General features: G+C 40.9%; 1 protein-coding gene across 11 annotated transcripts in view; it reads right to left on the bottom strand.

Moving 5' to 3' along the window:
• Nucleotides 1-23,424, bottom strand: part of ZBTB20 (zinc finger and BTB domain containing 20) — a 503,318-nt gene that overhangs the window by 7,673 nt on the left and 472,221 nt on the right. For all 11 annotated transcript variants that reach the window (XM_075167036.1, XM_075166988.1, XM_075167007.1 and 8 more), the window contains one exon: nt 3,336-4,943. In XM_075167036.1, coding sequence (XP_075023137.1) covers nt 3,336-4,923 — 1,588 coding nt within the window. In that variant the 5' untranslated portion in view covers nt 4,924-4,943. The remainder of the gene's footprint in view (nt 1-3,335; nt 4,944-23,424) is intronic.

Here is a 23,424-nt window from a genome sequence, read left to right as displayed (position 1 = left end):
TGCTACCATAGCTCTGTAACAATCAAAATGATCCTCTGTTTCACTGACTGAAAAATTATTTTCCTTCGGTCATTCCACAATTTCCCCTCTAGCAGAGATCCTTTTTTTTTCACAGATATCCTGCTTCCTCCTTTTTACAATCTGTCTGGCACTGTTTTAAATCCTGAAGAGTCAATCTTCAGGGACCATCACACGCCTGCGGTAATATATCATTTACTCTTTGTATAGTGAGATTACAATACGCTACTTATATTCAATTTTAAGAGGAGAGAATTAATATGGATTGGATGGGAAGGACCTACTTTTTTATCTCCCCTGAGTCTTTGTTCCTTTTTATTTCACAGTTTGCACGTATGATGGTGACATCTGTGAATGAAATCCACATGCTGCTCTTCCTTGCACCAGTGATGAGTTTGTGCCTACTTGGTGAAAGATACTTGGTCAAAACACATTAAGTCCATACTTTCCTGCTGGCTTTGCCAAACATAGTAGTGTGTTGAGTGTAGACAGGCAAATATGCTTGACACGTGTTACGTGGAAAATGATAGTGTGTCAGATATAATAATGTCTGATTAACTTACAAGAGACTGATTATATTTACAATGCTCATTTTTGCCTTAGGCAATATATGTCCCAGAGTTTGTAATAAGTCAGTCTCCCCTGCTCTACACCCTGTTAAGACTAATGCTATAAAAACACCCTATTTTTTGCCTGCACACGTTTCTAAGATACACTGGGTTCTGGCTTTCTAATCTTCAAAACCTTCCTGGGATTTCTTCTCTCCTAAGAATCTCAAAAATTTTTAGGTTTTCTTTTTTGTATGCAAATGTATGTGCTTCCTAAGTGAGCATTGTAGATTCTTTTATTCCCATGATTCTTCATCTTGAAGTCAGAGAAAACTTTCCTCAGTGAAGTAAATGTGCATGTTCCTCCTTTTGGTTTTTTATTTCATCTTTGGCTATTTTAGACAGCAATGTGGGACAGTTATCAAATATTAATCACAGCGTGATATGTAGGGGAAGGCAATGATGGCTTACAAGGTACACAGACACTCCATGCATTCTAGCACTGTATTTCCACAACATTGTATGTCTTGGAGAACAACATTGTGGGATACATTAAAGGCAGTCTGCAGGGAACACGGAAAAATATCCATCCCTAGTATGTTCGTGTCCACGTGAAAGAAGAAAGGGAGGTAGGTTTCCACTGCATGGAAAGCTACATCAGAGTGTAGTTTTCGGAAGCATAAGAACATACAGAGATTGGGAGGCCTTTAGGTTGTTGAATTCTGGTTTATGATTAGACTCCTCCATGGCTTCTCTTGTGAGCCCTCCAAAGAGCAAGACTAATTCAAACATTCGCATCTCCCAAAACTTTCCCTTTTTCCGTGGATCTTTTCCAGAGTCACTTTGCCTAGCTTCTTTTAACAGGGCTGAGGAAAGTCACCCTGACAGTGGGAACAGCTGTCTTCTCCCAGTTTTCATAATGATCCTGTCCAGCACTAGACAAGGTAGCAGACATGCTTTCTCTGAGGCTGTACATATAAAAATTATTTTCAGAAGGGTTTTCTGAAGCCCTGCCCTCTGTTGGTTAAGGTGCAATTATTCTCCCAGACACTCCAGGAGCCAGTTTGTTCCTAAATGAACTTGAAATCATTTATCTACCCAAATCTCTCCTTGCCACCACAGTTGGGCATTCTCAGACCCACAGAAAAGAAGTATTAATTAATGATTGGAGATGCCTACCAATTTCCTTGGTTGACTTTATGTGTAGTAGCTAGGAATATTTTAGGTCAGGTCTTCCAATATTACTTTTTACCTGACTCCAAATACCCAATGCAATGCACAATTGGGGGTGGGGGAAATAAAGCACCTAATCTCAGTGAAGTTATTTGTGAAAAAGCCTTTCTAGCTTTTAGAACAAGGATGCAGGCAGATATATTTGACTGTTCTGAAGGGGGTATTTTTCTGAATAACACAACACTACCTACATAGTATTTTAGCTACTCATCCACAACAGAAAGATGGAGAACATAAACAGACACAAAGGGTAATCTTGGGATTCAGGATTCTTGATCCTTGCAATCATACATTTTGTACCAGTCCTGAGAAGTTGACCTTTTTGTATATGTACATGTACATGACTGCCTTAGATGTCTAGAGGAATTTTTCATTTAAGTGATAATTATAGGTAAATAGAAGTTAGAAGTTTACATATGCACATGGAAGTGAAATCTATTGGATACAATGGGGAGGCATGACTTACATTCCTCCCATACCTTGGGCAATTTCTCCAGGTTCCACTCCATGTATCACAAACCCAGCATTTATTTTAAGATCTGATGTTAACAAAACCCCTGCTTGGTGAGAGAAATATTTACTCTTTCTCTAAACTAGAATTTCTCTCCAATGTCAGAATAAGCGGACAGCTAAAGCAAGCAAAATTTAGTCCTGAGCCCAGGATAGCTTCTCCATGTAAGATACATATATCTCCTTGCTTTGAAGTCTCATAACTTGAGAAAGCTAAAAAAGGCAGTTCTGGCTCGGTGGTAAATATGGTTACCTATACAGTCTCAAAAGACCACATACTAAAACAGTTGCATTTTTAAACAAAAAGGGTGCTAATGTTGTGTTCTACATATATTATTTTAAATATTTCTCATTGAGCCCTACGTTTCTGTACTCACAGCTAGTGAAACATCTGACGTACCAGGAGACATGGGATTACAGCAATCAGCTTCAGTGAAGTACAGAAAAACTTCCTGAGAAAACTCCAGATTTACTTTCTTATAGGAATATGTGAGATTTAGAAAATATGTGGCAGTGTGTGTAACATCCAGACCTGGACCTACTGCTGCAACTCCACCAGGAATAAACTTGCCCTAAACTCAGGCCAGTTATCATCACTTAAGCTTAAACCCCCATAGCTGTAAAACTTACAGGGCGATGCCCTTTCTTCGTAGATACAGTTTTTCTTAAATGACTTACTACAGTTTCCTCATGCCACTTCTACTTAATGTTGCCTGGTCAGCTCGCAGAGGACAACAAATGCTTACCATTTCCTTGGATGGGTGCAGAACAGATTTTATTCCAAGTAAAATGACCTTGTTTCTGCACCATGCACAGTTAGGCCCCTGTAAGGGACCTATACCGTTTCTGCAGGGGCTCAAGTTCAATGCAGTAAGCTCGGAAAGTGTTCAGTGATACCAGCTCCCTGGATAACCTCTCCCTCCTGTGTGTGCTGGGGGCTGGCCAGGTTGGGAAACAGAATCTAAGTCCATATTTGTCAAGGACTTTCTCTGGCTTCGTGTATAAGCCAAAGGGATGTACTCTTACCTGTGTGTACAAACATGTGCTTGACGTAGTTCTGTTTGGCGGTGAAAGTCTTGTTACAGAGAGTGCACTCGTAAGGCTTTTTTTCGCCTTGCCCACCTGCTGTGCTGTGGCCCGCAGATGGGGCCAAGGGCTGTGGGGCTGGCAGCTGGGCAGTAAAGGTTGACAGGCCAGGCTGGGACACTGTCACAAACTGTGTCTGTTGGCCAGCTAAAGGCTGGGGCAGGCTGAAGAGAAAAGGCTTAGGGCCACTGCCAGCAGACTGTGTGGTGAAAAGGGCAGGCAGGTAGGTGTTGCCAGCTGTGCCAATGACCTGAGTGTTGCTGGTCAGAGTCAGTGGCATCCTCAGATTGCTGGTGAGGGTTTCTGTCTGGCGTAAGTAGATCTGTGTGGTTGGCAATGGTTGGGCAACAGTTGTGTTGACAGAAGGCTGCAAAGCCCCCTTTTCGGTGCTGTTATTGACTGTGAGCACTTTGCTGTCCATTTCAACGTCATTGCTTCTCTCTGGCGAGGAAGAGTTGGCATCTACATGCTGCTGCTGCTGCTGCGGCTGAGTGCCATCAGCAGGGACGTCATTTTGATCTGCTTGAGAAGGTTCTTGCTGCCCATCCCGGCCCAGACCAGCCATAAACTGCTGCTCCATGGAATCGGGCTCAGTGCCAATGGAGGAACTGACTCCCGAGTCAAAACTCTCCCCTTTGGGCTCACTCTCAGTGCCTTCTGCTTGGTCAGTGTCCTCAGTGCATTCCTCAGACTCATTGCGCTCAAGGATCTGCACCCTCTGTTGGCCATAGTAGTCATAGTCATCCTCCATCTCCTGCTTAATATGGATGTTGCCCATCAGGGTTTGAATTCGGACAGGACGTGGTTGCTTGCGGCAGTGTGTAGTCTCTGGAGTGGTGGAGAGGTACCGCTCCATCTGCTGCGACCGTTCGTGGATCCGGGTAATCCAGCTGGGGTCTTCCATGTGATGGTCCCTGGGGAGCCCCAGGGCTGTTTCATGGTGGCTGACCACAGCTCCACTGTAAAAGGAGCGCTCCCCGCTGCCATTTTGCATGGAACAGGCATAGAGGGCCGAATAGATCCTGTCCACACTGTGCTGCGAATGGCTCTGCAGGTAGCCAGACTCTGTGTCGGTGCTCTGCCCCGAGGTGCCTGATTCGGGTGTTCCCCTGGGTGTCTCCTGGCCAGAATCCTGAATCACCGGGTAGACATCTCCCACATTTTGCGAGACAATTCTTGTGCACTCATCAATCACAGTCTTGATCTGCAGGATGCTGGCAGCTGTGAGGATTTGGAGGGCCTCCGACTGTGAGACCCGCAGCACCCCACTGTACATGAAGTCAATGAGCTTTTGCACAGACTGGACTGACACCACTGAGGGGATCTCGATGTCGCTGTAGCCCAGCAGCAGCTTGTCCTGGAAGAAGGGGCTGCCAGCCGCCAGCACACAACGGTGGGCGCGTAGCATGCTCCCGTGGATGCGGACCGTCACGTCACAGAAGTGGCCACGGTTGCGCTGCTCGTTGAGGGTCTCGAGCACAGAATTGCTGAAGTTGTGAAGGTTGATGCTATGAATGCGCTCTGTCATCCCCTTGCAACTGATGTTACCTGTAGCAAAGCAGGTGACAAAAAAAAAAGAAAGAACAGATTGAGTCTTGTCCTCCGCAGAGCCACAGTCAGGGCACTGGCGCAGGTGACTGCCCACTGGGTAAACAAAGCAGATTATACTGTAAAAATCACATACAAAGGCACCGATAAGAAGACATCATCTTTGTAAGGCTAGAATTAAACTTCACGATCCATTTGCAAAAGCTCAAGTCCTGAATTTTTGGACAAAAGCAGACAAAGACAGGTGTAGCTGGGCCTAAATTCCAACCACATTCCTGGGCCTTGGATTTTCTATCAGTTTATCTGGCTTTAAGAAGCCTAGAGCCAGCCAATTGGAAACACTAAGTACATGTATTAAAGCTGGATTTTAGGCTGTTCGGATGTGGACCCATGCCAGAAAAGATCAGATTCTTACTTTAATGACCCTTTACACCAAGTTGTTAACGGAAAGACTCTATATGAAAATGTGATTTCTATCTAGATTGGGATTTTAAGGAATTTCGATTCTGTGTTTTACAGTACAGTTACTTGTATCAAAAAAACTGCAGCCATTTTGTAAAATCCAAATCTGGTTCAAGATTTAGGCTGTAAATGTTCCTAAAATCCCACGCACACTTTTGTCTGGGGTCGTGGTTTAGAACATTTGCTACCCAATAGTGACAAACAGTCCTCTCTAAGAACCCAAAGCAAAAAGTTAACATGAGCTGTTCCCTTCATTTTTAGCATATCCCAAGTTCTGACTGGCACCAGAATGCCATCATATAAAAACAAATGTTCTCCTGCTGTTATTTACTTGACAGAAATTGGAAAATTACAGACATTTACGCTAAGGAAGATTTTGTCTTAGTTTGGCTGAATAATCTAAACAGAGAACAGTTTAGAAAAGCACCTAACCAATTCGGGTACAGAGCCAACGTATCCTTCAAAATTAACTTTTACAAGTGACTAAAAAGTAACTTCTTAATCTCTCGATACACTTTTCCCTATCTCCATCTTGCTTGCTTTGGTTTTAATGCTTTTTCGTTTCCCTTCCTGTTCTTTACTCATTTTTCGTCTGTTTAGATTTTGATGGGCAGAAACTATGGTTTCACCTTTCAACTATGAAGAATTAACTGCCCTTTGAGTGGTAAACAAATAAAACATTATTAATAATTTCTTTCTCTTAGCATTTGTAGCACATGCATCACCTTGGTTCCCAGAAAAGTACGCAGAGAAAAGTAATGCAAAATCACCACTAGTATTACAGGCATTTTGTCTGGAATATTCCTACCAAAGCTACAACCCCTCTTGCCACAATTACTTGTTAATGTGTGAGAATGCAAAAGTGAAATTTGGTAGAGAAGCATGAGTAAATTAAACTAGCTTATTGTCACTGTCTGTTTAACAGAAATATACAGAGCAAATAAATGGCATTGAAAGTGGTTTCATATATATGCCTTTTAGCCTAACAATGTCCCTCTGCTCCAGCCTAAAGGGCACTTTACATCTCATACACAGCCAGTAGAACACTACTCACTGCAACCTGCAGGAAAATATGTGTCCCCCCTGCTCTGCCTTTTCCTTCTCATTTATCTACTCCTGACATCTCAAGCACTCTCTATTCTGGTGGTTCAAAGAGAAACCACCTTGGACACAGGTGGTTATTTTAATTATCTGAAGTAGCTGAATGATAAAAGCGAAGCACAAAGGTCAGGAACCAGAAATCCTGATGGGGCCAAACTGTCTGAAGAAGTCTGATATTAACAGATGTAAACCAGCCAGTATCAGAAGGGTACTAATTTCCATGTGAGATTAGAGCACTGGGGGGATGCTCACATAGCAGAAACAAGGAGGAAACCACTAACAGTATCACGGAGGTTGTGAATTACATCTGTCTTGTTCATAAGCTCTGCCTAGAGACCTGAGTTTCCTCCTCTGATGAGACTATCATAGGACTATGTGGATGATAGGAAAAACATCTTAGAAACTGGGAGACTTTCCTTCAAGGGCACTGCAACTACTATTACACAAAATAATGTCCCCCCTCCTTCCAAATAGAGTCATTCTCCAGAGGTCTTCAGGGCAGTTCCAGATGCTTCCCTTCCCAACATGCCAGAACACACAAGAATTCAAAATATATTTAGGTAAAAAGTCAGAATCCTTGATTGAAAGGAAGAGAACTTGGTAAAAGCTTTGTACTGGTGGGAAATAGAAGGGTGGAAAATTAATGATAAATAGATGACACCTCTTTTCAAGACCTACTGTAGGCCATGGAAAGTGATTGAATAGCTACCCATTTATCTGCATCTCTCTTGGAGTGGTCGCCTATCAGTATGCTAGAAATCTTTCCATCAATAAGTATCCATCACTACTTGGTTTGATCCTACGGCTCCCTTTTCACGCAAACATGTCTTTAAGATGTGCTTCTGGAAAAGTTTTATGTTCTGCTTTGTCAAACATGTCAAAGATAATGATGTCAAACGATAACAAGAAGAAATATGCAGCAGTCTAACTCAATAAACCAAAAATCCTGCCTTGCACATGCACAAGGTGGAATATTCCACACATACCAGAGATGCTACGGACAGGTCTCTTGACTTGAGCAGGTGCAAAGAAATCTACTTTGTTCCTACGCACCTTGGCAGATAAAATGAATTTTGTGAGTGGAACTCTGAAAAATGCATCCTCAGGAAACTCCTTTCCAAAAAGGTGTGATATGCACCACGAGACTGGATGACTTCTTGGGAAAGTGAATTCTGCCACTTATCCACAAATCATGTACAGAAAGGAGGAAGGGCAAGGTTCATCTGTAAGTTTCAGCAGCCTTTCTCAGGTCCTGGCTGTGGGAAGCAGAAGTTGTGTAGCCACAATGTATTTGGTCATTAGCTAACTTAATGAAAACAGCCAGCTAATGAAGGCTAAAGAAAAGAGGTTTGTATGCAATTATGAGAGCGATGTGAATAGCTCTCCTATAGGAACTGATCTAGGATGCACCTTGAGGTGTAGGAACTGGTCTGAAAGTCAATTGAGTCACTTCATAAAAGGCATGGAGTACATTTTGGTTGCTATTGGTATAACGGAGTTTTCCCTTAAAAAATCCTCTCCTCGTTTCTTTACTTATTCAAATGAAATTGGAAAATCTACCGCTTCTTCAACTTAGAAACAACTGAAATTCACTCCATAAGGATAAAACAAGAGGGGTGGGTGGAAGAGACACATAACAAATGGTAAAAAAAGCTAATACACATTCTGAGGATGTTTCTTCTAGGCCACCTTCCTTGACATTCAACACTGAAAACCATACCTATCCGAAGTACAGGCAACCGAATAATTTGCCATAGTATCAGAGACGCTACTACGCAAACCACAGCAGTATAAAAGAGCAGCTTTAACAAATTCCAGAGATTGGTCTGTAGCAAAACCCGCTGTCCCATGCAGCTCCTCTCCCTCTCTGCAGGAAACTGTGTCCAGATCCAAGTTTTGTGGTTGCCCTTTACTGTATGCTGTTCTAAGCTGAAAGACCAAAGGCAATGCTCCCCATAAAAGGTGGACTTGCCAATGCAGGTTTGATTCTAAAGTAAATGCCACATTCTGACGAAGACATTAGAGCCTTGGACAAGCCAGAAAGTGTGTCAGCACTTCACAAGACCCAGCTACAAACGCGCACACTCACCTACTCGTCACTGCACAGAATGCCTGGCTCAGGAAAAAGACTGCTGTCTCAGGCTCTTCTCGGGCCTGCCACTCTTTTAAACTCGAGACAGTGGGAACCTTTCTGTGAAATTCAAGTGGTCTTTGTTAAGTGCCCCCCCTCCCTTTTTTTGTCCAGTAAACATGATGCAGAGATCCCAATGGACTTACTCTAAGAAACTCCTGTAAAATGGTTTTGTCCCCTTTCTGTGAAGCAAGTTCTGATTGGAGGGGTATTCACAAACCATATAGGAAAGAATGGGTGTGAAAATGCAAAGGCCATTCTTACCCAGATGGGCAATGAATAGGCGTTTGCCAGTTCAAAAAAAAAAAAAAAGAAGAAAAAAGCAGGAAAAAAGAAAAGAAAAAAAGCCCAGACAACTGCACAGATTACGCACATTTGCAATCCTCCTGGGATGCAATTTGAAGCTGGCATGGCATAAAGGTGAAACATATTACTGTGCAACTTTGAAAAAAGCTCCGTTTGCCCATATGCAAATGTACCGATTAAACTGTCAGGCTATTCACAGAAACATGCATGGAATTCATCCTCAACTAGTAAGAAGGAGCACAACGTGGATGGGAAAGGGAAAAACTTTTGTTGTGTAATACATGACTGAGTGCTTAGATTAGTGTTTCCCTGAATCTCATCCACCCCTCCCGCTGACTTTTATGCTATAGACATTCAAAAGAAAGTAGATTTTACCATGACAATAACAATAACAACCTCTCCAAGTACAGTACCAAAGGGGAAGGCAATAGCAGAAGGAAACAGCAGGCAGTGGACTCCTGGAAGATGCTATAGAAAATGTGGAAGTGCAGCAGTAAGGTACATCAAGCGTGGCTTGAGGGCAGTTTTCTATTTCCCAAAGCCACCATACATAGAGCTATGTAAAGCTAGAAAGGTATGGCTCGCAAAAGTCATTTTTTTGTTTGCCAAAAACATAAAAAATGATCCCAGCAAACACATGATGTAGTAGAGCTACAAAGATGTATGGAATATTGAAGACTGCAGGCCACACACAAATGGCTACGTTGTACATTTTGAAACGTATTTAGTAAGGGTTTTTTTGTACAGCCACTAGATGTCCCTTTCTGCAAAGCCAATGCTTACAGCTTTAATGCTCATAACTGAAAGATATCACAGAATTTTATTTTCTCTAGTGTCCTTTAAAATCACAGTATCTCAAAGCTCATTGCACAGTAATGACTACCATTTCTAGAAACACAGTGATGATGAAACCACCACAGCTACTGTAACTCAGTGGTAGCTCAGTGCATAGCCTTCACCTGAAGCAAAACTGCCTAGGACGCTGGAATCCAAGCTCTTTTTGGAAACTTACTGTGTGGTCTTTCACAGGAATAACTACTAGAGTGAACCCCAAAGGCTCTGTCTTGCTTTCATACTTATGGGGCAAAGAGAATAATCATCTTATATCCTTGAGAATTGGTAGGCTCGCTGAGACAGATACAGATTGAGTTTTTGCCTCAATTTTCTGCAGTAGCATTTAGAAAATTGTTTGGGATCCCATCTCACTGCTACTTAGGCAAGATTAACCAGAACTAGCTTGATATTGTTGCCTAGTTTGTCTTCCTGACAAGCTTCTCAGGCCTTGCATTGAGAAGAATACACACTTTGAGAGACAGTAGAAAAGTTGGAGGCGTATCTCGTATAGAATACGGTATCTTTATATTCTTATCATCAAAATGACAGGTGCCTCCCTCGGTGGGAGAACTCCTTGGGCTAAGACAAAGATGTGGAAGTTAGGATTGGTAGGCTTTCTTCCTGCTTCTGGAGCTGTTTCTCTGTGCATCTGTAATCCAGCCACTAGTTCCTGGGAGTGCCACAAACCTAAGTAACCTGGTGCTGCTGGAGAGCATCTACTCCTTACTCTCTTCCTCTACCACGTGTAGTTTTGGAAATCACTGATCCTTGGTCTCCACACCAAGTGTTGGATGACCACAGCCTCCCAGCTGTATCAAAAGGATGCATTAGGTTCTTCAGACAGTCGTCTAGTCTACTCCTTTTCCTTGTGGTGGGAACAATTTACCTACACCGTCTCTTCAGAAATTTGTCTAACATGTTTGCAAAAAACAACAATGTGGGGGATTTGCACTCCCTCCCCAGACAGACTGTCTACTATCTTTACAGCAAGAAAGTTTTCCTAGTATCTAACTTTGAAACCAATTACTCATCCTTTCCTCCAGCAGACACGGAGAACTATTGACCACTTTCCTCTTTATAGCACTCTCTCATATATTGGAAGGTGCCTCACTTTTCTTCTTTAGACCTATCTTTTCTAGAAAATACAAACTCAGGACTCTCAATCACCCTCACTGGATATATGTACTCTCTTCATTCTTATCTTCTTCCGTCTTCTATCCAATTTGTCCTTCTTTCACTTAAAATGCAGTGCCCTAAAGTGGGTAAAGTACTCTAGCTGAGTGAGGTGAATGAAACAGTTGCCTAAGACACTTCATATATGATACTCTTTAAAGACCTTAGAGAATAAATAAAAACAAGCAAACAAAGTCCTGTTATCAAAATAAAACTCTACAGATTTTCCTTAAGAAAGGCATGTCTCAGTAAAGAATCCTTAATTTGGAACGAAAATCTCAACTCTTGCATAAACAGGACAGTTCAGTGGAAATACAGCATTTCCATCACAACATATGAAAGCTACTATAGCCCCACAATTTTCATAGGAAGTTTTCTTATTTCTATACATTAGTGTCTCCTGTTCCAAACTTAGCACCATTCTTCAGCTCCAATGACCTGATTTATCCCTAGTGATGAAGTTTTATTTTCTGTTGTTCTCAAGTTAGTTACTCTAAAATAAAACTGGATTAACAGAGCAAAAATTCATATCTAGTGTTTCCATACACAAAATTAGTCCTGCATCAGGTTCCAACTCTCTGGCACCAAATTTAGTGGAGCAACATTTTTTCCACTCAAGGAAGTGACTTGACTTCAAATCCTGAAAACCTGGTAGCGACTGACTTCTCAGTATATCTCAATGATGCTAGAGAGGCCGATTTAGCCAATCCTGCTCAGACTGATTCTCCTGAATATTTGCCTTCATTCTGAGCAAGGGGCCTGCAAGAGGAAAAGCTTGTATGGAGTTTCTGGAACACAGAAGAACATTTGTATCCTCAGCAGGAGATCTGACCAGGAGCAGCCCTTGCTTTCTGTTGCTTTAAAGGTTTGCTGGAGTTTTCACCCAATCATCTGCTTGAACATCTTGAAAATCAGTATCTCCTTCTATAATATCTATCCAAAACAAACACCAGATGACACTACACGAATTGCCCTAACCCTACCAGATTGTTGTTAGAATCAAAATATGTAGCAGTCTACATTTAACAGGAAGTACTGTATTTTTACCAGCACAACATCTATTAATGTGTCAGTAATATACTCTATGGAAGAAAGAATCACTGCGTTCTGAAAGCTGTCAAACTTCTCTAAATTTCATAGTCTAATAACTACGTTTATTTGAAAGACAGAAATGCACGCACACACAAACACAACCTTATTCTCCAAGGAGCAAACATATCGAGTAGACAGCTAATAAGAAAGAGTTTGCTTAAACTTTGTTCAGGAGACAGGCTTTTTCCGCAGACTAGAGAATGTTCAGCAAATTTCCTATGGATAATTTATTCAGTTAATTGCTCTGTCCTTTTTAGCATCTACCTAATGATGAGATATCCATTTTGCATAAAACTGAAGACTAAACCATAGGTCTTCCATACATAAAATTGCTTCTATATCCACTGGGCATAAATCCCCAATGTCAAGCATAAAAGCCTCTATTTCAGCCTACATGCTTGGGGAGCAGGCACTGAATCACCTTCCTATGCTTCACCTGAAAGACTGCGGGAGGAGTCTGTCAGTACTAATCCTGTTTGCTCTACAATCTACAGGTGGCAATGTCTGTGCCTCAGTTCGCTTCACATGTAGAACAAGGACAGCATCACACACCCAATTCTGCAGAAGGACTGCCCGCCTTAATTAATCTTAACAAATTGTTTTGCATTCCTTGGACAAAGAACACTACAGAAGGATCAAGAATTAACTCCATAGGTCTCTTCAAATTTTGTTCTCCAGGCTTACAAAAATGAAGCTTTCTTCTCACACTACTCTAGTACCTTGATTCCTTTATACCTGTTTATGATGAGCATTTACTTACAACTGTAAAACACCCGGTAAAAACCAGCTCCAATTCATAGCAGTCTGGTGACCAAGGGCTTTGAAGTGTAACAGCACATTCAGCTATTTTTAAGTTTAAGAAATACTCCATTTTTAGCTGGGGTATTTACTTTTCCCACTTTCACTCCAGTTTGTATTCTTGCTATTTTAGGAACTCCAAAGATATGTTAGAATAAAGAGGGTATATTCAGAAGCCATTTTTATTCCCAGGCACATATCTGGGGTCCAGTCCAATATACCTGCATTGTAAACACTAGCAGATGTATGCACACACTCTGTTTCTCTCAGTTCCTCTCTCAGCCCTTGTCTGCAGACCCTCTGCTGCTACAGCCATGCCATCATATCCCCCTAGCATAGACATGGAATACGTTGATGGGGGAATGCTTCTCCTGCAGGTACCTACAACACCTCCAAGCAACATATACTACGTTAACGGAAGAACCATCGAAGCTGTCATCACAGCTGCATTAACGGGGATTTCAACAGGCTGGCCATATCATTACAAGGGTGTTAATTCCTGTGCCCCGGCCAGCTGCAACCTATTTACATTAGCAAAAGATAGGATCACCAAATAGCATTTTAATGCTCTTTTTTAAAAACGGGAGAAAACTGTTTGTACAACTGCACTTTTGTAATTGGAAACGGAGAAAACAACGTGGCCACATGATGGCACCATTTCCTAGGAAGAGAAACGAGGCTGTGTTCATCCCTTCTTCAGTAGGGAACATTTTCATGTTCTACAGGAAAACTGTTTCAACCGTGCTCACTTGTTCCCCGCTTGAGAACCGTGTTCTCACTTGACCCAGGGGTCACGCATGATCCTGCCAAGCCCCAGAATGGCCCAACTGTTTTAACTGGCTATAAGTTTAAGGCAGTTTGGCTCTTTAAAAATCTAGGTGCATCTATTGCTAGTTTTCTTTCACAGTGCCAGGTGCCATTACTCAGAGGGCATGCTGCACTAGTGGACCTGCAGCAAGAGAGCCACTGAACAGGGAAGAGGTGAGATGGGCCAGCAATGCCAGTGAAGTTATTGGGGGGGGGTGTGTGTGGGGTGTGTGGGTGTGTGTGAAGGGGTGTGAACACTCCCCACTCAAACAAAGCATAGGGGGATGCTTCTTGGAAAAAAAAGAATAAACTTTTTGGAAAATGTAGGCAAACAAGGTGATTTATGTTGCTATTCTATGGATCTGATTAAAAGCTTACTGTAGTCATTAAGAATACCTTCACCTGCTTTAAGGGCTTTTGTTTAAATCCTAATAGAGTATTTCAGGCTGAATACCCGTAAGGAAAGTGAACAGGGATTGCTTTTGGTCACCTTGGTGTGGTGGACTGTATAAACTTATATCTTCTCTCAGAAGCATTGTTTAGGGAGGAGAAGGGGTTTGGGGCTGGAGGTGGGAGCTGAGTCTGGAGGAGGAATGAATTAGAAGGATAATAGGTGCAAATATATTAAAACATGTCTCCAAAAGAGACAATTGCTATTCCATGAGCTCTTTCACGTTTGCCCTGTATTGTTAGGTTTTTCCCCCAGGCAGAAAGACAAGGAGGAAAAGCTTATCAGTTTGAGTGTGGTTAAATACAGTAAGCCTGAAAGCCTGTGGGCTTTGGTTAAAAGGAAAATACAGATTAAAACCTCTTAAGATAATTACCTGTTTAGAAGGTTTCTATTCAACTGGAATCCTCTACAGGGAGTGTTTGTAGCAGTCTGTTAGGAAAAGGGTGCAGTCAGAAACAGTTGACTTTTGTGGGAGAGCTGCCACCTGTGGAAGAGCACTGCTTATACCCTCCATGTTTTCCGAGAAAGGCCTTTCAATGGAGAAGATTTTGTTCTGGTCAGAGAACTATTGGTTGATGTGAAAAACAATGAATGGATGAAAAACTGTAAATGCCAGTCCTCAGGGTTGGGAAAAGGATTCTTTTATCTCTTCCAGTGGCTGTGTCTCAGTCCTGAGCAGAGGAAAGCTATCACATGAAAATGCTAGATTTTATTTGGTTACTTTTTCCATTTATCTTTTTTATCTATTAGTGAAAGGGTAATTGTTAACTAGTACAACTGGGGGCTTTGGTGACTATTTCAACTTAGAAATATCGTGAGACAGATATTCATATTGTTTTGGACTATGGCTTCTTTATTTTGAGTTTATGGGATGAGTGTTCAGGCCTGCTTATAATTCAGATTTAAATATCAGTGGGAAACAGCACATGCTCACGACAATGACGCTGAAGGCCACAGAGAAAATTTCTGTTCTCAGTGAGACCTCTGCAATCCCTGAGAGCAGACTTATTTCCAAAATCACCTACTTAGTTTTGATAGGAAGAGAAATGCATGGCAGAACGCTTTGAAGGCAATAAACAAGAACACAGCATTCATGGGTGACTTGATATCATCAGATGGATCTGTAGTATTAAATGTACATTGTCAGTTCCAGTACTCCCCCCTCCCCGCCAACAGCAAAAAGGCCCTGGGATTACACGTATACACAAGCATACAGACACCAACAGGTGATACTAATACAGTGCATGAGAGTTATTTCTCAGGTCTGCCTTCAGGCACATTCTACCCTCTACTTAGCCAAAAACATTAGAGATAGCATCTGGGAGTTTTATTTTTGAATACAGGGAATATGCCCTGTTTTGAAACACTGCATAGGATCAAAGCACAAGGTATTTTTGTTCAAGTTGACGTGGCTGCACACACAGGCATGAAGCTGTGGGGAGCAGTCCCTTGCTCTGTTTTTATTTCCTCTATCATACCCCTTTTCCACACAAAAATTGCTACTTTGTGGTTTTTTCTCTATCTGTGTAACATCAATAAATTACACGTTATCACTCCTATCATCTAGTTATAAAGAGCCTTTCAAGATTTTTTAATAGATGCACAATATTGCTACACTTACATTTTCACTGGTTAAGAACTCAAAAATAGCTGTTGCGAGATTACTCTTAATTTATACTACTTCTCTCTTGTGGGCTTTCAAGAAGAAGCATTTCACCACATGTCACAGATTGATACAGAGTATGTATTGCGCATCCCAGCCAGGCAGAGATCCTTTCAGTGTTTAACAAAACAAAGCTGGGATGAGTAGGGGTTCTAGGATTTGTTTATCCTTTTTTCATAGGCGCGGTTAATTCCTCAAGGAGCTATTTGTGCTGACAGATTAACTAGAGATCTTGAATTCTCTTCGTATTCCAGTTTCTGAGTGGTAGATACATACGACTAGATCTCAATGGATATTTTAGCCTTGTAAATGACTCCATGGACAATGAAAACAGTCACAGAAAAGATAAATTAAAAGATGGCACAATGGCATTCCCTCTAGAAACAATAATAATTGGTGTCCTTGGGAACACAAACGCACAGTGCCAGCCAGAACATGTAGCTGTGGTCTGCCGTGCACCAGGCTGCGAGGCAAATACCCTGATGCAAATGAAGGAGTTTAGTGGCACTCTGATGGCTTACAACTGACTTTCACCTACGGAGTAGATCAAACACCACATTTCTTGTGGAAATACAATGATTTTCCCCTACAATATCCCCTAGCACACTTTATAAACATTAGTAGGTGCTATTAAACAGTACCTTGGTTTTACGTTTCAGGTTCTCTCCCAAAAAAAGTTTTGAATGAAAGAGCTCTCTTTGTTCAGCCGAGAACAATACAAGAATTGTTTTGGTTTTCTCTCATTCGAATACTGCTCTGGCCCTCCCTTGTTCTAAAGTTATTGAGTGGGATCACAGCACGAAGATTACACGGCTACTCTACTATAGGTAAACAACAGAAAAGAGAAGAAAGTGACTGTGGAAGCTGAGATGAAAAACGCAAAAAGCTCCAATGCTAGACAGACCACAGTGGTGACAAGGAACAGAAGGTGACCAAGTCTATTTTCACACCTGTAACTTTGGAGTTGCATAGTTGCAACCAACCAGGCAACTCATGCACCCGTCAATGTTTCTCAAAGCATGGAAGGTGTCTCCCTATAGCACGCAAAAGACTAACCAAGAGAGGTGTAAGCGTTGAGTTACGCAGTGTTTTAACAAAACACAGCAGGACGAAAAGAGATGTTGATGTAGACGCTTTAGTTTCCTTCAAGTCAGAGTCACCTGTCAAACACTGGAAAATCTTTTATGTTTGACTCTGCTACGTGAAGTGTCCCTCTGCAGACCATATTAGGGAAACGGTACACTTGGTTTAGTCTTCTCACCCAATTAGGGCAGAGGAGATGACAGCAGTAGCATGCATGGTTAAGACATGAAATAACGATGATTGGCCTGATTATGTTTGACATCCTTCAGGCAGATCATATAAAGTGGCAGTTTTGGTATGTGCAACTTCTGGAGGAACAACTATTAAAAGGAAAAAAAGAAGAGAAAGTTAGTCAGAAAGAGTCTGAAAAGAAAGGATAAGGAATTAAAATCCGTAAGATCAGCAGGGAGGTGGCCTTAATAATACTTTATTAAAGTCCATATGCATATTCGAAGATAACAACAAAAAAAATAAGGAAGTAGAAAACGCTACAATGGTTAAATAACAAGGTATAAGAGTTCATTAAAGCTGAAAATGTATCCTTCCAAACATGGAAATCATGCCCCAGTGACACTAATAGAACTGAGCATAAACTGTACCAGGCTAGATGTAAAACAAAGATTAGGGTGAAGAGGAAATTTAAAGGAAAAAACCACCAAAGGTATAAAGACAAATACTGTAATAAAACATTATTTAAACACATCAGACAGAGAAAGCTTACAGGGCAATGACTGGTACCTAAGAAGTGCTGTAGATTATGTGGATTGATAGATTAAGTAGGCAAGCAGTAGACTCAGTGGGTTAGCTAGATGACTGATCTGTGAAAGCAGTAAAGGTAATCAAACAGGTTACAGAAATTCTGCAGTGGAATTGACATTATTGCTTTAATTTTCAGAATGGAGGACGATGGAAGAAGGTAAGCTAGCTTAACGGGGAGAAGAGGAAACCACTGTTCTGGAGATTGTTATTGGGAAAAAAAACCCCACATACAAAAACGGACAAACAAAAAAATCCCAAACAACAGAAGAGTACTAGACCATCTCAATACATTGAACAGTGATAGATAGTTGCATAGTATTCATCAGTCACTCATTTCATGAAGCAGTTGAAACACTCATCTGATATATAAAGGAAGGATTTACTAGAAGACTCACAACTTAAAGAATGGTAATAAAAATCTGTGGGGGGCAGACCCTGAAGATAGGAACAGGTAAACTCAGGAACAGTCTGCAGATATCTTACTGGACAGTTACAGTATGTCTCAGTGGCTGCAGCATGACTTCCAAACAGAAATATTACAGTATTATCAACTCAGTCACCTCAAAACCTTAAGAATGGAAACTATGGAATTGCAAAGGGTAGTAAGACTTTTTATCCTTTTCCCTGGTACTTAGAAAGAATAGATACACTGGGGACTTATCTTCAAGTTCTCCCCTGAAATCATGAAAGCTAGAAACTTGCACGGCTGTTTTAAACCAAAGCTGAAATTATGCGTGTTATCACTGAGAGTTCTCTAAACGGAGAGCAGTAAGAAAAGCACTGAATACCACAAGAATTGACAACCTAGCACCAAGCCAGTATTACAGGGTCATCAAATAAGAGAATCAACATTTAGGATAATTAGACACATTTTCAAAAGCAGCTATGTGTTATAAATGTAAGGGATTTATGCATCAATGAAATTTAGGCTCCAAAGTCACACAGTTGCTTCTGAAAACATACTCACTGACTTCATAACTGAAGTACCATATGCTATTCGTCATTTCTCATGAGAAGAAAAGCCCGAGAGACCAACCTGACAAAACTCACTTAGTGTACTGATTAGGAATATAGAGACCAGATCCTATCATTAGTACAACATTTTACACCGCCAATTCTTCAGTGTATTCTGATGGCTTTTTCAACAGAGGTAGGGTGAGCTCAGCTTATAGTTTTACATACATTACAGTTTTACATACATAGCTTATAGTTTTACATACTTGTACTTCTGTCTCCACACAATTCAAGCAACATATATCTGCTTCTATGAAAACACAAGTAATTCCCGGCTGATATTTCTTTGATAATCTTACAAATATAAATATAAACCTACAGGACATAGAAACCACTTATGACTGTTAAAAAAAGAAGCATTTACTAAACAAAATTTCAAGTGTTCTGCAAGATGAAAGTATAATTAAGTGTTGTGACATCAGTGTTTGAGAACTATGGATGTCCTGCTTTCAGTTTAGCTTGCTACAGAAAAGGCCTGTATCATTATTATTATATCATTTAAAATAGATATCTAAACATACATCATTTCTTAGGTCACCAAAAACAACCTAAAAATATTCAGCATTAGCTAACACATACCATACATAGATTAGCAAAAATACAGATGAAATTACTATTGACATACTGCCTGCCTCTGAAAACAAGGAAACTGGTAGAATCAGGACCCCCCTCCTCCCCTCTGAGAGTGGAGATCATTTGAAAGCTCCAGAGCAGTTCCTAGGGAATCATAGCCACAAATTTCCAGAGGCAGAGGGAAGACCATAAGGGCATGTAACCATTCTCTTCCTGCCACAGAACCTCAAAGAGAAACACAGGAAACCTAAAACATAAAGATGAGGCCAAACCACCTTCAGATCCATCTAGCCTCTATATTAGCCCCAGGCAAATCAAACTTGTTGATTCATGGGAAGGGAATGGCGGGTCCCTTTGGCTGCTCAAGAAAATGAAAACCCAGAGTTTCCACATCCACTCTCCATGCTCTGTAGAGTTCAGGAACCTTGCCTCTCTGCCTTTCCCCGTTATGCTGGAAGGCTATCAAGCTACAAAAATCAGAACTTAGAAGGAGAAAAAGAAAACAGACTGCCTCAAAGTTCCCATCCTGTGAAAACTAAAAAATGCTGGAATCGGACCAAGTCAGCCACATCACTTGAGCATGTATGGACAAAGGGTTCAGATGTGGTCCATCACCGACAGTGTTTATAAAGTGCATTCTATTTAATGCATAAAAGCTCCCCGGTCCCTTGCTAAAACATAACTTTAGAAAGTCCTCCCCCATCTCAAGGTCTTGCCAATGATTGTTTCATGGATTTTTCAAAAATTATCCATGCTTTATTTTCTTTCTCAACTTTCATTCCCTACCAGAATCTCAGGTCTCTGCAAGAATTCTCTGTTCTCTAAAATCATAAAAATTGCTTCAGCAGTTTTTCCAATGACTGTCCAACCTGCTTCTCAGTCCCATGGAAACTCTTTGCAAAGATGTTGCTTTTCCCTTGTCTGGAACAAATTCCTTCACAGATGGACCATCCAATGTCTAAGAATAACTCTTTTAACTATCAATAGAGACAAAGAGATTCAGTTGCACTGTTCCCGTGGGATTCCTTTGAGTTTGGACACATCTGTTAAGATGCATACATCAGAGCTTGAATGAAGTTTTTGTCTGATTGTATCTCTGAGAACTCGTGAAAGTTTCTGCCAAAATGATCTTATCTCTTGGCACTTGCAAAACATACATAGTTATAGATGCTTTCTGAAGGGCTCCTGAAGTAAGTGGCCTATACAGACCAAATTAGTTTAAATACAGCCAAGTCCTGATGACTGACTTCCCTCTCAGCAAAATGCTTAGAAGCTTTACCTGAGGCAGTTCAGCCTTTGAACTAGGACCCTACCAACTTTATGCATTCTCTATCCATAAGCAAGAAAGTATGTGGAAAACTGCAAATAGCACCAATCTCATATGCTTTCCTTTGCTTCTTTGTAAGCTTTCCAGAACCTGTGCCTCCATGCTTGTCCTTGTAGCTTTTTGCACAAACACCTTTCTTCTGGGTAAGCAGCTACATCTGTTTGTGACAGCTGAGTAGCTAGAGGTATAACTCATTTGGAGCTCTATCAGCTCACTCTATGACTTAATTCCAAATTAATTCAAAGTGGTGCTTTTTATCTGCCAAGACCTACATGAAAACAGTTACCTCTGGAAGCACCTCTTCCTCTAACTTGTTTTTCCAATTGCATTGCGTGAGCTAGCATTTCCCAAGACTGAAAGAGATGGGAACTGGACACAATGCATCCTAGGTTCTGGATTTTGCTTCAAGGATTCATCTGCGCTGGAAATATATCATAATGTTCAAATCCAGAAATCTAGGACCCAGTCCTACAAGGGTCACAAGTAATACGATTTCATTGAGAATAAGTTGCACAAGAAACAGCATGCAGAATGTACTACACTATAGAGTTAAGCCCTAAATTAAGTTGTGCATCACATATGACTTTACACAGATTTTTTTGCTAAGTACTCATTTCAGTAAGACTGGTATTCAGACTATTGCTTAGGTTTTCTTCACCTCTGCCTTTTACAGCTGAGGAGCAGATGGCTATCATAGAGTTTTTATTTCCTATGCTTGGAAAAAGTATTTTGATCTGAATCATTCCAAAAGCACCCTGATTTTTTAAAGTAGATTGGCTTCTGAATATTTCTCATAATGAATATATGGTGGTGTTTTCTGCCAAGCACTAGTGACTATGCACGCAAAATGGTCAGTGAAGATTTCAAACTGATTTGAATAGGTGGCCCACAAAATCCAAGTCTTTTTTCCAGAAACATGAATGAGCTTATGGAACCATCTGTACATCGGTGCATTTTCCCAAGAATTGATATACCCTACCATGCTGACTGACTCTTTCTGGGTATTTCTGATATTTTCAACAAAAATTCCTCTCAAACTTCCTGTCTTATCCTAATTTTTAAGCATTTTTAAATTATTTACCATCCGCTAGAAAACTCCCCACCAGAATGAAGAATTTCCTTTGAAAATGAAATATCATCTGCCCAGATGCAGGGGTAGAGGCAGTATGGTAGTCTGGGCAAGGGAGGAGAAGCAATTGTTGTGGTGTCTAGAAGGTAGAGAGAAGGACAGGAAGTGCTGCTGGCCCAAAGAAGTAAAGCAGCACCACAGGTCTAAAAGTTGAGAGGAAAAAAGATGTGGCAATGTAGCTCTGAGAGGAGGGGAAGAGAAGGACAAAGGGAGGGATTCTAGGGTGAGGGGAAAGAATCAGTCCAAAAGGCAGGAAAGGCAAGAGGTAAGGAGAAGTAGTTTGTAATGACAGGGAAGTCCATTTTTAAATGTTGGGAGCCACAAATATTAACCTCTTGGGTCAATGAATGTATTCCAGCACTAAGGATTGAGGCAATATTAAAAAAAAACCCCACATAACACAGGAGATAGCTATAGTAAATATGTAGTAAATATTCATCATGCCTCATTTTTAGTTCATGTGAGAAATTGGCATTGCTATTTTGCCAGGGCATGCCAAACACTAATTGTGTGCATACCACGCCGAACAAATACAGCCTGATAAAGGTTATAACCCGTCATAAATAATGGGAGTTTTTCCATTGGTTTCAAAGCACATGGATTCAACTAACAGAGAACAACACCACAAGACATCTTACCATTTCTTGAATTTTTGCAGGACTCTAACTGTATTTTGGGAACTAAATTTCAACAGTTCCTGAGATAGGACAATATTAATACTGAAATTATTCTTAAACTTCTTTTCTGAAAAAAACAACTTCAGTGTAAAAGGAGCATCTAACCTGGGTTTGCTGTTTATTCATATTGGTATTGTGAATTTAGTAGGAATGGAAGGTGATTTGGGGACATTAAAAACTTTAGGGTCTAAAAGACTCTGTCTGTCCACAGAACAGGTAGAGCATGAAGAGCTGCAGGCTCCACCTCCCCCTACTGCCCTCTGCCAATATTCCTTACCCCTGAACTTGGCCACCTCAGAAAGCAAAAGCAGGAGTTCATTCTCCAAGTTCCTTACAATCCCTGCTGGCCTCTGTCCTAAGGTTGCTTTCATGGGTTTCCATTTGTACTGTCAAAAAACATCAGTGTGAGGTTTCAAATCCCATTTACTAATGAACTCTTTCATCTTTGTGAATGGGATAAAGAGATTCTTTATTTGAAAATAAGGATTATTTTTTCTTGTTGTTCTGCTCATTTTTTGCATCTTTTCACAAGCTTTTTGTTTTCAGAAAACATTACAAGACAAAACTGTACCCCAGTTTTAACAAAGAGCCTGACATCTCCAATTTCAAGAGAATTCTGGTATATAGTAAATTGCAGGTTGCCTGCTGCTCAATTGTTTCACATCTCTTTCTTCTCCCCCCATCACCAGGTGAGATTTAGGAAAGTCTCCCCAATGTTTACCAGCTCTATTAAAATCAAGATCTCTAGAAGCAGCTCATAATGAATAAAGTCAGAAGCCAACAAGAATGAATTGCAGCTAAAGTGATTTTGATAGTGATGATCTCTATAACCTGGCTGCTTCCAAGCTTGGCCCTGAGGCAGGATTTTTAAATTAAAAAAAGAAAAGGATATACATACTTTTTAATCTGATTTTTTATTGTCATGCCCTGATTTTTTTTTTTAATAGGCCTTTGCAAAGTCTGGTTGGCTTCTGAGCTCTTGAAACCTGATGTGATCATCTTTCTTTCTCCTTTTTTCCCCTTGTACATTTTACAACACCCTAAAACCACCGCAGAAGAGGTAAACTATGTGTTCTAAAACTAGTGAATGATGAGGTTCAC

This window comes from Calonectris borealis, chromosome 1, assembly GCF_964195595.1.
Source record: "Calonectris borealis chromosome 1, bCalBor7.hap1.2, whole genome shotgun sequence".
NCBI classification, from domain to species: Eukaryota; Metazoa; Chordata; class Aves; order Procellariiformes; family Procellariidae; genus Calonectris; species Calonectris borealis.
The sequence above is the reverse complement of the archived record's forward strand: the minus strand, read 5'-3'. Positions and strand labels throughout refer to the sequence as shown.